Raw genomic sequence first — 14,600 nt, 5'->3', positions numbered from 1 at the left:
GGATAAAGCACTAAATGAGCGTGTCTCATCCCTGCCCACGTATAAGAGTCACTTATGGTGAGTTTTAATACTGCAAAAGTCCCTTCAACGTGAAGAGATTCTAACATGGGATGAGGTGAGGCATCTGTGTATTGAAAAAACTCCATGGGGCTACCTCTACAATGAACAAACTGTAGCTATTATTAGGCAAACGGTATTGAGTAGTTATGCAGGTATTTGCGTTACAGGCTGAAGGAAGAATAGAGAAATTAGTAAGAACATCACCAAAGAATGGTTCTTGATCATTTGGCTAATTTTTTACTGGGACTTAAAAATTTGGAGAGTCCACAAGAGCGCCACAGCTTGATAGTTATTTGATTTGCTTCGAAGAATGTGGGACTACCATTAATCCTTTAAGGAGTGACTCAGATGAACAGGAATATGAAGACAGGAAGCAAGGCTAGCTACTAGCCAGAGATTGTTCATGGCTTGAGAATACTTTTAAGTTGTAAGGATTTTTAGATCATGAACACAGCCAGAACCAAATAAAACCTCATAGAACTCACCCATTACTAACACACAAATCACTCCTGGTACACTCTGCCCCTGGGAAAACACCTTGGCTTTCTGAGAGGTTTAGAATGGATTTGGTTTTGGATTCACATAATCAAGTGATTCCCTGGTCATACCAAAAACCTATTAAATCATAGTATCTTGGAGTAGGACCCATGCATTGGGATATTTAAGAAATCTCTAGGTGATTCCATTGTGCAGCCAAATTTAGGGACTAGATGTATAAGCTCTTCTCAACTTTGATGACTCAACCTGAAACCACAGGTGCAAAAGAGTTCCCCCAGCCTCATTAGTGGAGGTTGCCACCTACTCAGGTCCATCTTCTCTTGATCTCTCAGTTTAGGTTAAGCCACTTCACTCTACCCCACACCCCAATCTACCTGTGTCCCCACCTGTTGGTCTGTCCCTAGTCCACTCTTTTCACTTTATAACTTTAACCATGTCATTGCCTTGCTCAAAAATGTCTAACCCCACCTCTACCTGGAGCTTTGTAATCAACATGCAGGTTATCACCTTGGAGCTTGTAGAAAGGTCTAATTCCAGGTCCTGTCCAGGTCTACTGAATTAGAACTTACATTTTAATTAGATCCCCCAGGGACTTGTAAAAGCATTTAAGTTTGACAAGTACTGCTTTAAAACACTATTTCCCAAAGTATCTTTTGAAGGATGTTCTTGAGAACAGAGAATCTACTGCCTGGATTCAAAACCACACTCTTCTCTCTCTTCACAGGACATCTGTCCATTCAAAAAATATTAACTGAGTGACAACTATACCCTTTACTATGCTGGGTTTAGAGGATCTAGTGGTGAAGATGACAGAAGTGGTCCCTGCACTTGTGGTCGTACACTCTAGCAAAGGCAACATTAACAAGGAAGGATAAGTATGCAAGTGCCATGAAGGGGATGTGGAGGATGCTGTGGGATGACCTAGTTAGTGAGGTGCATGGGGAGGGTCTACTGTGGTCTAGGAGATGAACACAACGTTCCTGGGGAAAGGCTGCTATAGCAGGTCCCTGCTGATCTAGAGGTCAGAGGACCAAGTAGGAAGTGCCGCTGAACACAGCTCCAGCACCACACAGGGCAGGTGCAAAGGCTTGGAATGACGATAGAATTGCCTGCCCTATGCCTACCCCACACAAGGCACTGAGGGCTCTAAGTACTTTCCTTATATGTAGGTGTGGTTATTAACCCTGTTTCACAGATGAGGAAACTGAGGCACAGAGAGATTAAGTAATGCAGCCACTGTCACAGAGCTAACCTTGGGACTCAAAATCCTGGCCATCTGGCTCCAGCACCTCTGTTCTTAGCCATCATACTCTACCATGCTTGAGCCGGGAAGAATATGATGCATTCAAGAAGTTGAAAAACAGGCTGTATGCCCAGAGTTCAAGTAGCACTTGTTCATGGATCTATGATCCTTTTTTATCTTAAGGGAGGAAATACATCACCATTCAGTGGCAGCTTCTTACAACACAAATTTTGGGAAACATCTCATAGTTATTGAGTAAGAATATCTAGTCATGGAGCTGAAAATCTGCATTTTAATAATGCTTCCAGGTGCTTCAGAATCAATAAAGTTTGAGAACCATAGATTTAGCGGTACCATTCCCTCCGATAATCTCCTCCCTATCATCATCTCCCCTAATTAACCCATAGTTATTTTTAAAAAATATTGGTCCCAAAGTATAAACTAAACACGAGGGTAAACAGTATTGAAGCGGAAAGTTGGAAGAAATCTGAAAACTGAATCAATGCTCCTCCAGGTCTGCTGGCTGCCAGGCGGTGAAAAGAATTATCTAGGCTTAAACAATTGGAGGTAAAAAGAGACCACAGAGGCTTAAAACTATTTTCATTACAATGCCAACCATTTAATTAACTAGTTGAATCCCTGGAAGTTGTAGTAAAATCTAAAATTGCTGGAAGAGCAATTATTTCACATGCCCTATGATTCCTCCATCCTTAGGCAGCACTAGGAGAAGATGCTCATGCAGCAGAGAGAATTTTCTCGAATATAGAATGCATGCAATAGCAGTAGCTGAAGTAATCTCTGGCCACTGGGGCATATGGGCTCAATGGAACTAATATGCCTCCTTAAGTGTCAGGGGACCCTGATAGCTCTAACACCAATATCTGGCTGCCAGTAGGGTATTCTTTTTAATTCAGCCTTTTCCTTTCTTAAAACCATTTAACAGAAGAATTATGCTAATCTCTTATGACGACGAAACTAAAAGAAATAGCTGAACTTCAATAAACCTCCATCATCATAGATTATTTTATCTTCTTGCATTTTCCCAATGTTTATCTTTAAGAGCTTGAATGTTTTGCAGGTACATTACTATTAAAATTTCAAAAGCCAACCTGCTAGATGATAGCTTTCAAATGGTTCAGAATAGAGATCACAGCTTTTCTGTCCTACTCTGTCTGGAAATGACATTCCCCTGGCTACTCTACAAACCCTGTTTATCCAGATCAATTACTTTGAATTTACATTTAAGAAAATAAGTTTTGAAGCTCCTCTGGAAGAGATTGCTATCTCCACCCCTCAAAAGATCAGATAAATATTCCACTGTACTTTCAAAGCTCTTTGTATTCAACACATTTAGTTCTGATTCTATCCATAAGCAAAGTTCACTGGATGCTACTCGGTTAACACTGACAAAGGACAGTTGAAATGGCACAGTCAGAAAACCTTATGCAGGTGCCCCATCACTGAAATATAAGATACCAATGATGATAATCTCCAAGAGCTGTCACACCCCCTTGCCAATCACTGAGAGGTGGTTTGAAGTGGCAGGCAGATCTGTGTCAATATTGGCTATATTGTCATGTCACCGCCACGAAGATGTGTGAGCCAAAGAGCAACTAGGGGATCCTAGATGCACAGGGCTGGAATTTTCCGAGGAAAAGTGTTAGTAATCTCAATCTTTGTGGCAGGTTGTCTCTTCCCAGAACTGCATGCTTCCCTCTCGCTTCTTGCAGGAGGCTAGTGCAGAGATACAGTGAGAGCCAGGCCCTGCTTGAGAGGATGTGACAGCCAAGACAAGGCCAGGGAAGTGTGGATGAGACCCATTTTACTTTGAGCACTAGGGTCAATATTCTTCCATCCTTCCTTTTCCTGGATGTGCATTTTCTTGCTATGGCAGCAGTATGATCCATAGGACCAAGGCTAGGGTGTCAGACTAGGGGAAATGGACCAAGTTATTAAGTTTAGGTCTTAGGCCAGAACGGAGCTTTGGGACTAGGAGTTTTTGGATCTCCACATGGACTAGCTCCATCACGGGACTGAAATAAGTGTAGGGGAAAAGACCTGTTCTAAGAAAGGCAGTAGTTTTACAAAGGTTCTCCTGTGTGTTTATTAGTACTAAGCTATTAAGTATCCTGGATCACAGCACTCCAAATACACCCAGATGTATAAAGCATCACCGTTAAGAGTAAAGAAATAGAAACCATATATTGCCAATGTCTGTACCTGTTCAACACTTTTTAATGTATTGGCCCCTCTTCTTCCATAGGCTTATATTTATCAGTGATGTATGTATAGTGTTTAAGGCCCTACATTCTAATGAAGATGCCTGGAGTCAGGCTTAAGCACACAGGAGCCACAAAGGAACTGTGATGGTATTCATGCTTTATAAGGAACCACGTCTGAATGGCTGTTCAAAATGCCACAATAGGGTTAATAGAAGATGAGGACCCCTACAACGCACACCTGTAAAATAATGGCATGTAATAGTTGAATATGTTTTCCCTACCAAATTTAATGGATCTGGAAATCCAAGACTTCATTTACAAATGTTACAAACTTTGCTCCCAGGGTGACCTGCAAATGGAAAAGAAGGGAGCCCCCGTACCACCATCTCTTGCTTATTTAGCAGTGGGAGAGGCATTCAGGAGATCAGAAAGGAAAGAAAACACTAAGAAAATAGCATCCACCTACCTGGTTGGCACAGCCTTGGGCAGGGCGTCCACTCACTGAAGGCGGTCACAAGACAGTCTTTTTTGCATGGGAGCAGGCAAGGGCGTACTGTTTCCGGCCGAGTAGATTCCGGACATCTGCCAATGTGAAGAGACCAGATCAATATTTCCTGGAGAAGGTAAGTGGTTTAGCCTAGAACCATAGGATTTCAGAACTGAAAACACTGAAACCCTATTGTTCCTTTGATAGACGTGGAAAGAAAGACCCAGGAGGAGAAGCTACTTGCCCAAGGGCTCAGAGCCAGAGGCAGAGCACGAAACAGACTTCATCTCTCCTGATCCAGAGACCAAAATCTTTTTCACTAGACCAGGAAAGGAATAACAATTGCTGAAACCAATGAAAGACAAATGCTAAGTGAGTTTCTCCCCATTGCATGAATTCAAATAGCATTTGATTTTTTTCAGAGTGGACAAATCTGATATATTTTTTAAAAAGTGTTTTATCCAGGGTAATACATCAATTCAGTGATATTGTACAAGGCAACATATGGATATACTGGGAAACAAAAAACAGTGAAAACCATTGAAAATACTATACATATTTGATAATTAACATGATTTTAGAATATTGAAGTAATTGGCAATTGTCTTTTTAGAACATGTAAATTGATGAGTTAGAATAAGCAAGACATGAGAATAGTATGTTTGTTTGCAAATAACAAACACACTAACAAGCATTAACAAGAGAAACATTTCAATTCTGCTATTTTGCTGATAATGTAATGTTCAGACTTGGGAGGAATGTAGTCAGTGGATTCATAATCACTTGGAAGAACTAAAGTCTCAGAAAATGGCAAGCAAGTTTTTGTTTCTATTTGCATGCTTATTTGCTTATTTTTATGAGTACAGGGGGCTAAAATCTACATTTATTATCTTATAAAACAGTGATATGCTAAGAGGAAAAACAGGAAAGCACTCTGCAACTTATATTTGCATTTTAAAATTCTGTTTCCTATAAATTTCTTATAAAGCACAGAGATGCAGTGTGTATAAAGCCTAATAGCATGAACTTTGGTATTGGATAGTCAGTGGTGAGTGAAGTGATTTGCCCACATTCTTTCATTTATTCCTAAGGACCACAGTGAAAGGCATTATAATCTTCATTTTCAGATGATAAACTGAGGTGCTGAAAGAATAAGTAATGGATTCAAAGTCACATGGATTAAATAAATTAAATTATTAGTAATTTAATAAAGTATTGATTATCAATAAATTAATTATTAGTGGCATTATTAATCATCCTTAATGCACACAAAAAACTGTCTATCAAATAGATCAATTCAATGAATCTAAAAATAGAAAGAAAAAAGAGTGTCTTTAGAGGAAATAGCATTATTTAAAAAAGATATTCTGGTAAGGAAAATTTATGTCATACTTTAGTAGAACTAGCAAAAAACATTAAACTCATTCCCAGGTCCTTTATTCGTACCCTGAAAGCTCCTAAAATTAAATTGAACTGCTATTTATTCTATCCCCTCTCCAATCTCTCCTGGTATCTAGCTGGAAATGAAAGTACAATGTGAGGAATGTCATTTTCCTCTGTGCTCAGCGGGGCAGCAGGGCTTGGGGGTGCAGGGACCCAGCCAGGACACACTCACTCAGACAACCACAAATAGCTCAGAAATGCTTGCGGTGCTGGTTTGGCTTCAGGCTTTCTGGGAGGGTGGCTTATTCTGCAGGGACTTTGTTCACTTCAATTAGGTGTTAATCTCTCTCTCTTTTTTTTTAAAGGTTTTAGATATACCTTTATTGAGGTATAATTAATACAGAAAGAACTGCACCTATTTAATGTGCATAATTTGATGAGTTTGGACATACGCAAACACCTGTGATACCATCTCCACAATCAAGGTAATAGACATATCCAACACCTCCCAAAGTGTTCTTGTGTCTCTTGGTTTCTGTTTTTATTTTTGTGTGTGTGTGGTGTTAATCTCTTTTGGGGAACTGATATTGCCTACTTTTTAATTTATACTTTATTAACAGCACTCACAATAAATATTCACTGGGCATAATGTAAACTCTTCGTGACATGGTGCCCTTTCTCTATCTGTGTTCTTCTTCTAGGTCCACAAGTGAGAAACAGTATCATACCCTCAGTGGGAAAGGTCAAGCTCAGGTTACACTGCTTTTATAGAGGCCATGAACTGAGGGCTTTCCTGAAATGTGATTCCTGGTCTGATAGGTGCCAAATACACTCTTAGGAGTGAAACTGTCTTTTTGTTCATTTCTTTTCCCAATAATGTTGACCTTTTCCTTAGAGGTTCAACTTCCTCCTCCCTTCTATTTACATGCTCTCTACCTCTCCCAGGATCATCACATTTTTTTTTCTTTTTTGTTTTTTATTATGATACAATTAAAATATATTTGCATGCAATCTCTCAAAATTACATTTCTTTTTTGTATATAGTCCTATCTATACTCTTGAGATAATGTACATATCAATAAAAGATAAATTAAAAAATAAGAATCAGAACTGTAGGGTTAAAATTGGTTTGAAAAGTCATTTACCCCAACCTCTCATCTGAGTTTTCTTTTTTTTTTAATTTTTGAATTTATTTTTTTATACAGCAGGTTCTTATTAGTCATCAATTTTATACACATCAGTGTATACATGTCAATCCCAATCACCCAATTCATCACACCACCATCCCCACCCCATTGCGGTTATCCCCCCTTGGTGTCCATACGTTTGTTCTCCACATCTGTGTCTCAACTTCTGCCCTGCAAACCAGTTCATCTGTACCATTTTTCTAGGTTCCACATACATGAGTTAATATACAATATTTGTTTTTCTCTTTCTGACTTACTTCACTTTGTATGAGAGTCTCTAGATCCATCCATGTCTCAACAAATGACCCAATTTTGTTCCTTTTAATGGCTGAGTAATATTCCATTGTATATATGTACCACAACTTCTCTATCCATTTGTCTGTCAATGGGCATTTAGGATGCTTCCATGACCTGGCTATTGTAAATAGTGTTGCAATGAACATTGGGGTGCATGTGTCTTTTTGAATTATGGTTTTCTTTGGGTATATGCCCAGTAGTGGGATTGCTGGATCATATGGTAATTCTATTTTTAGTTTTTTAAGGAACCTCCATACTGTTCTCCATAGTGGCTGTATCAATTTACATTCCCACCAACAGTGCAAGAGGGTTCCCTTTTCTCCACAGCCTCTCCAGCATTTGCTGTGTGTAAATTTTCTGATGATGCCCATTCTAACGGGTGTGAGGTGATACCTCATTGTTGTCCCAGAGGTCTCTTATGCTGTCTTCATTTCTTTTCATTCTTTTTTCTTTATTCTGTTCTGCAGCACTGAATTCCACCATTCTGCCTTCCAGGTCACTTATCCGTTCTTCTGCCTCAGCTATTCTGCCATTGATTCCTTTTAGTGTAGTTTTCATTTCAGTTATTGTATTGTATTGTTCACCTCTGTTTGTTTGTTCTTTAATTCTTCTAGGTCTTTGTTAAACATTTCTTGCATCTTCTTGATCTTTGCCTCCATTGTTTTTCTGAGATCCTGGATCATCTTCACTATCATTATTCTGAACTCTTTTTCTGGAAGGTTGCCTATTTCCACTTCATTTAATTGTTTTTCTGGGGTTTTATCTTGTTCCTTCATCTGGTGCATAGCCCTCTCCCTTTTCATCTTGTCTATCTTTCTGTGAATGTGGTTTTTGTTCCACAGGCTGCAGGATTGTAGTTCTTCTTGCTTCTGCTGCCTGCCCTCTGGTGGATGAGGCTATCTAAGAGGCTTGTGGGTTTCCTGATGGGAGGGACTGGTGGTGGGTAGAGCTGTTGCTCTGGTGGGCAGAGCTCAGTAAAACTTTAATTCCCTTGACTGCTGATGGGTGGGGCTGGGCTCCCTCCCTGTTGGTTGTTTGGCCTGAGGGACCCAACACTGGAGCCTACCTGGGCTCTTTGGTGGGGCTAATGGCAGACTCTGGGAGGGCTCACACCAAGGAGTACTTCCCAGAACTTCTGCTGCTAGTGTCCTTGTCCTCGCAGTGAACCACAGTCATCCCTTGCCTCTGCAGTAGACCCTCCAACACTAGCAGGTAGGTCTGGTTCAGTCTCCTATGGGGTCACTGATCCTTCCCCTGGGTCCCGATGTGCACACTACTTTGTGTGTGCCCTCCAAGAGTGGAGTCTCTGTTTCCCCCAGCCCTGTCGAAGTCCTGCAATCAAATCCCACTAGGCTTCGAAGTCTCATTCTCTAGGAATTCCTCTTCCCATTGCCGGACCCCCAGGTTGGGAAGCCCGACGTGGGGCTCAAAACCTTCACTCCAGTGGGTAGACTTCTGTGGTATAAGTGTTCTGCAGTTTGTGAGTCACCCACCCAGCAGTTATGGGATTTGATTTTACTGTGATTGCACCCCTCCTACCGTCTCATTGTGGCTTCTCCTTTGTCTTTAGATGTGGGGTATCTTTTTTGGTGAGTTCCAGTGTCTTCCTGTTGATGATTGTCCGGCAGCTAGTTGTGATTCTGGTGCTCTCGCAAGAGGGAGTGAGAACACGTCCTTCTACTCCACCATCTTGGTTCGGATCATCACATTTCTAATTTTCATAAATTTACTCTTAATCTTCAAAAATACTCTCCTTGATTATTAGCAACTTATGTGTCCTCCACTTCTAAACATTATAATGTTTAGTTTCTGTATTGTTTATTGTCACTGACTAAAAAAAAAAAAGCTTTTGTTATCTTCTGCGTTGCTGGTTTTCTGTGTGTGTGTGTGTTTGTGCGTGTGTGCATGCACATGGGCGTGCATTATACATACACTACCTTTGAATGCCTTGATGGTAGAATTCCATCTCATACCATATCTTAAAAATACCAGATCTTAATGCTGTGTAAGTATTTAGTAACAGTAAGTGAATGATTGACAAGTATTCTATGCTGGTGGAGCCTGAATACAAATCTCTGGGAATATTAGGCAAATTTATCCAGCCATTTTCAAAATAAAATTGAAGCTTTAAAAACCAGGGTAACATATGGATTCATGTTTTAGTGAGTAAACACAGTATGGCTTCTTGCCTTTTGTCATAATTTATACTTCCTGCTCTCGTGCAACACTCTGATTCTAGATTGGCAATACTCTTGTTAAAGGGTGAATACACTTCATTTCAACAGATATATTTTCCTGGACTTGCACTGGAGTATTTCATAATGACTGCCTCTTGTCACGTTGTAGGTTTTAGTTCCTGTGCTGAAATGCATCAAACTGAGCTACAAAGATCTGCCATTTCTCAGTTATGTGTCCATAATCATGAGGCAGACACTGTGCTCCATCTCCAGGAGCAGTCCTCCAACCCAGGGACTGACGGACCATTTCAACCTGCCAACTTTTTAAACATTAAATGTGTAAATGGAGCTTGCCATGACTATATCTCACCAAATGCCCAGCGTTTTCCCATGAAAGGCAGAAAGTGTTTTACAGGACCTTTGGGTGGCTTTGAGCTGTGTGATTTAAATCTTTATTATTATTTTTTTGCACACTGCAACTGAAAAAATAAACATTGGATAGTGAAACAAAACCAAACAAAATCCCCCAAATATCCCAACAAGCTCTCACTACTGTTTGAGTTGTGCCCTAGCTAGTCCTCATTTTCTGATATGATCAGTTCTATTACTCATGCTATGGTAACATTCTCACCTATACAAATATGTGGAAACCAGAACACCAACCCTGGGAAGCAAGAACTTGCAAAGAATTCTGTGCATCCCCGTGCAGTGGGTTTAGAGATAAAACATATTATGATAGCCCATCCAATCCATGGAGACATGCTTCTTTTTTCTACTGTGAAGGCCGCTCTTTCTTTAGGATATTTTCTTTTTCTTTCCTCTTTCTATTGCCATTACCCTCACCCCAAGGATTTCACAAATGGCAGGGAAATTTTTTCCACTGCAATAGCTTTCACATAAAAAAGAGCAAAAGCATATTATTCTGAATGGGCCAGGCAAAGGATACTTTCTCTTGCTGATAATCTCACTATTTCACTATGTGCTTCACTGGACACTAGGTATTATTTTCTTAGCTCAATTAATCTCATTAAGCTCAAGAACTTTAATTAACTTTACTTAAGTCAATGCAGGCTCCTCTTGTTTAGCAGGATCCTTTGGAGACATACAGTAAGAATTAAAACTAGGTTGTTAAGTCTCCAGCCTCATTAAAAGTGCAAAAAGTAATCAGCAATGTCTTTCTCTCTGTGTGTGTGTGTGTGTGTGTGTGTGTGTGTGTGTGTTAGGGAAAACATCTGTACAATTCATTTTTCTATGTTGGAAAACCAAGTAAAACTGGAGGTTATTCACTGTAATAATATTTTAGTCTTACTTATGTAGATTATCAAATAAAAGCATATGCATTTGTGCTTCCCTGGTGGCACAGTGGTTGACAGTCCACCTGCCGATGCAGGGGACACGGGTTCGTGCCCCGGTCCGGGAAGATCCCACATGCCACAGAGCGGCTGGGCCCGTGAGCCATGGCCACTGAGCCTGCGCGTCCGGAGCCTGTGCTCCGCAACGGGAGAGGCCACAACAGTGAGAGGCCCGCGTACCGGAAAAAAAAAAAAAAAAGCATATGCATTTGTGAATTATGCTTTAAACTATAAACTTTTGGCCCTGTGGTTTTTCTGGTCACAAAATATTATTAAGTTAACATCTGTATAAGCTGATGGGCTCAGAGACTTTAATAAAAAATTGTCATTCAATATAATCATGAGGCTAGACGAGGAGGTAGAGGGCTATTTGAACACACAACCCGTCCCCTCATGTCCAAATAGCCTTTAAAGTGTGATGATAATGTATTTGGTAGTTGTCAGTCTCAATTCTAATGCTTCTTTACTAAGAAAAAAAAATTACATTCATATCAAGTGGATTTTTCCTGTTGTAGTTCGGAGGTAAAAATTTTGTGGAAGGGAGAAGATCAGACTTCAGGAATGCTAAATTTTCTCATCACTCTAAAGAATAATAACTTGCTGCGTTTCACATAACATTTATTCCTATACCTAAGCTATATTTATTTCTATTTGTATATTCAAGCTAATATTTCATGCATCTTTTTTTAAGCAGTTGAAAATTTACATCATAAAAATGAACATTATCAGGGTTGCCGTCCTTCTCAAGATAAAAGTTCTCTTATCTGCATAATATCTTTATAAGCCTTTTAGGATTGTACCATAACCCCATGAATTAGATTGTCACCTGATCCAAGTGATATGTAAACATTATTGTCCATGTTTGGCTATATCGGTCCATTGACCCAGTCAGTCCACATGGTATTATGGACACCAGGTAAGTTGAAACACACAAGTGATATAAATTGATGCTCCAAAAATATCACAAGCAATTTAGAGTTGGATGCTAAAGCAGAAATAACGTTTATGAGTTAATGAGAGCAGAAGGTCATACGTATGATCTGTTCATTACTCTTCAAGGCAATCCCCTTTGCCAAACTTTATCATGGTAGATAAAATATTTTTTCTTAAAGCAAAGGATAAACATCAGCTTCTCAAACTTCTGCAATTCATATCCATTCCCCGTCAAACTCTTTTACTTTCCTACACACAGGTCTAACTAATTCATGACTTCTTAAAATGTTTATGGACAATAGCTACATGCCAGATACTATTCTAAAATCTGCAGTGGCAACAATGAAGACTATCCATCCCCAGCCCTCTGGAAGCCACATTTAGGAGGAGAAAAAGAGGAAGTCTTACTGACTGTGCTTCACTTCAAGTCATAGTCATCTTCCCTTGCATTTTCATAGCCACCTGCTCATCAAATGCTCCAAAACCAGCAGTATCTGGCCAGTCTGCCCTATATCTGCCGTTAGCAGTTCATTTCCTTAACTGAGCTTCTATGACTTTCCTTACACACAGCTGAAGTGGCTTCCATGGCAGTGTGGATAAGGCCCAGAGCCCATCATCATGGGGACCCCAAGATGAAATTAATCAGCTGTTTGAGTTGCCCATGACAGCAACACAAATTGGACTTAATTAGGCAGAAGAGCAAATGTAGTTGCCTATGTTGCCAGGAAAGGCAGGAGTGCACTTAGGGGGGCTGGGACAAGGGCTTGATGCTGCCAGGATTTGTTCTGCTTCAGTTTCTGCCTCTTTCTGAGCATCAGCTTTACTCTCTCCTCCTGCTTTTTCCACCAGGCATGACCGTGGCTATGGCAACTCTCCATCCATATACTTAGAACATCATGAAGAGAAAGAAGAGAGGGTTTCATTTTCCCAACTTAGAGATTCCTGGGAAACAGCTCTAAGTTGCCTAGTTTGTGACACTAGACCAAAGCTTGCACCAACCCATCCTGGTGACCCACAACTACTGTGGCTGGAGTAGGGGTCTTTCATCACTTGAAGGGAACTAGTTCAAACATGGCCACTTGGAAATCTCTATGGACAGGCCAGTTACCCAGTCTCTGTATATAACTTAGGTGCCTTACATTTTCTTTTCCATGAGCCTTCCTGCATGGACTTGAGGAAGTGTTATGTCTTCTCATTTGGTCTATGTGGGAGAAGAAACTCCCACAGCTGCGTTCTCCAGGAAAATTACTCTTTTTCCTCTGTCTCTTGCAATTGTTCCTGACCCTTTTTGACATCTATATCCTAGTCCTCATGTCCAAATTCTCCTACAGTTTTTTAAAAATTTACATCTCCATGTGCAGAGTATAGCAGGTATGAGATTGTAAACCTACTTGAGGGCATGGATTAGTCTATTCAAAATGTCTATATGGATTTATTGCTCACTGCAGACAAGGTCAATGAGATCTAAAGAACAGTACAACACGGCCCCATATTTTCAAAGTGCATGACCTACCTTCTTGTGGACCTAGTCTTTACGTGATTGAAAAAGAGCCCAAAATATTGATATCAGCTCTAGAAAGTTTGATTACTCAAGCAGATTCAATATTTGTGGGCATATATTTACTGTTCTCCATTAATTAATGCATAAGTAACAAATAAGTGTCTACCTTTGGTTGAGGCACATTTTTTAGTCTTTAAGAGTCAAATAAAACAAAACAAAACAAAAATCTCTTACTCTAGCACAGACTGAGACATATTCAGTGCATGAAAAATGTTTCTGACTAAAAATACTCAACTATGCAATAGTCCTATGCCCTTTCAATTAATTATTGATAATACCTTTTTGTCATCACTTGTCCCACATGACTCTTGACACAGAAGACCCTCCGCATCTGAATGCCCACACCACACGTAGCTTCTCCATTCCAGCCAATGGTTGCATTAAGGGCAGTTACCAATGTGTCTTCAGAACAGGGGCCCCAAGCTGACGTCTCCCAGTAGAGTTGCATACAGGAATGGTCATTGCACGAACGATATTCTTGGAGGGCCTGACTATGGGGGCATGGTTTTCCACCTGCAAAAATCAAAATAAAAAAAATACAGAATTGTTGCTGTTATTACCATGTTGCTGTTGCTGTTGTTACTGCCATTCTTATTTTTTGTTGTTTTTACTGTTTTAATGGTCTAGAAAGACAGCATTTTGATACAATCTTCCAAAGGCCTGGGCCACCGCGCCCCATTTCTGACGCTATGGTCATGGTTCTTTTATCCTGAGGACAATACGTTGCACCTTTCTCTCCTCAATAACAGGCAACGGTATGCCAATTAGATTTTTAAAATCAATTGATTCTACTCTCACCTCTGTGTCATGTATCTGAGATAAACTCCAAAGAAATCTGCTTTTATCTTAATGTGATTATGCGTACATAAATTAGTCAGTTAGATATAATAGCCCATGACCTTGAAGTGATATAAGATCAAACACAAACACTCACACACACACATTACCTACATATGGTCTCTCTTTCCTAAGACAGTATTATTTTTCTCAGAGAACCACTTTAAGACATCCATCCTCCCTCAAGCAGTGCATTTTACTGCAGTTTGAGAAATCCAGAAATCTCTCTTAAAGTTTGGCAGGAGAGAGCCCATCCTTAAACTCTGAAATAATATCTGACAATGTGTTATACACTGGCAGGGAGACCAGACAAATGTGCAGCCTTATACTCTTGGGTGAGTCAGACAGTCAGATTTCATTACT

The 14,600-nt window shown here is 40.1% G+C and overlaps 1 protein-coding gene across 1 annotated transcript in view; it reads right to left on the bottom strand.

Annotated features, from left to right (window-relative positions):
• Window positions 1-14,600, bottom strand: part of THSD7B (thrombospondin type 1 domain containing 7B) — an 801,116-nt gene that overhangs the window by 410,367 nt on the left and 376,149 nt on the right. Inside the window, exons 8-9 of the mRNA XM_060106700.1 lie at window positions 13,679-13,913; window positions 4,490-4,605 (exon numbers count right to left, since the gene is read on the bottom strand). Coding sequence (XP_059962683.1) covers window positions 4,490-4,605; window positions 13,679-13,913 — 351 coding nt within the window. The remainder of the gene's footprint in view (window positions 1-4,489; window positions 4,606-13,678; window positions 13,914-14,600) is intronic.

The sequence above is a fragment of the Mesoplodon densirostris genome, chromosome 8, assembly GCF_025265405.1.
Source record: "Mesoplodon densirostris isolate mMesDen1 chromosome 8, mMesDen1 primary haplotype, whole genome shotgun sequence".
NCBI lineage: Eukaryota > Metazoa > Chordata > Mammalia > Artiodactyla > Ziphiidae > Mesoplodon > Mesoplodon densirostris.
The sequence above is the reverse complement of the archived record's forward strand: the minus strand, read 5'-3'. Positions and strand labels throughout refer to the sequence as shown.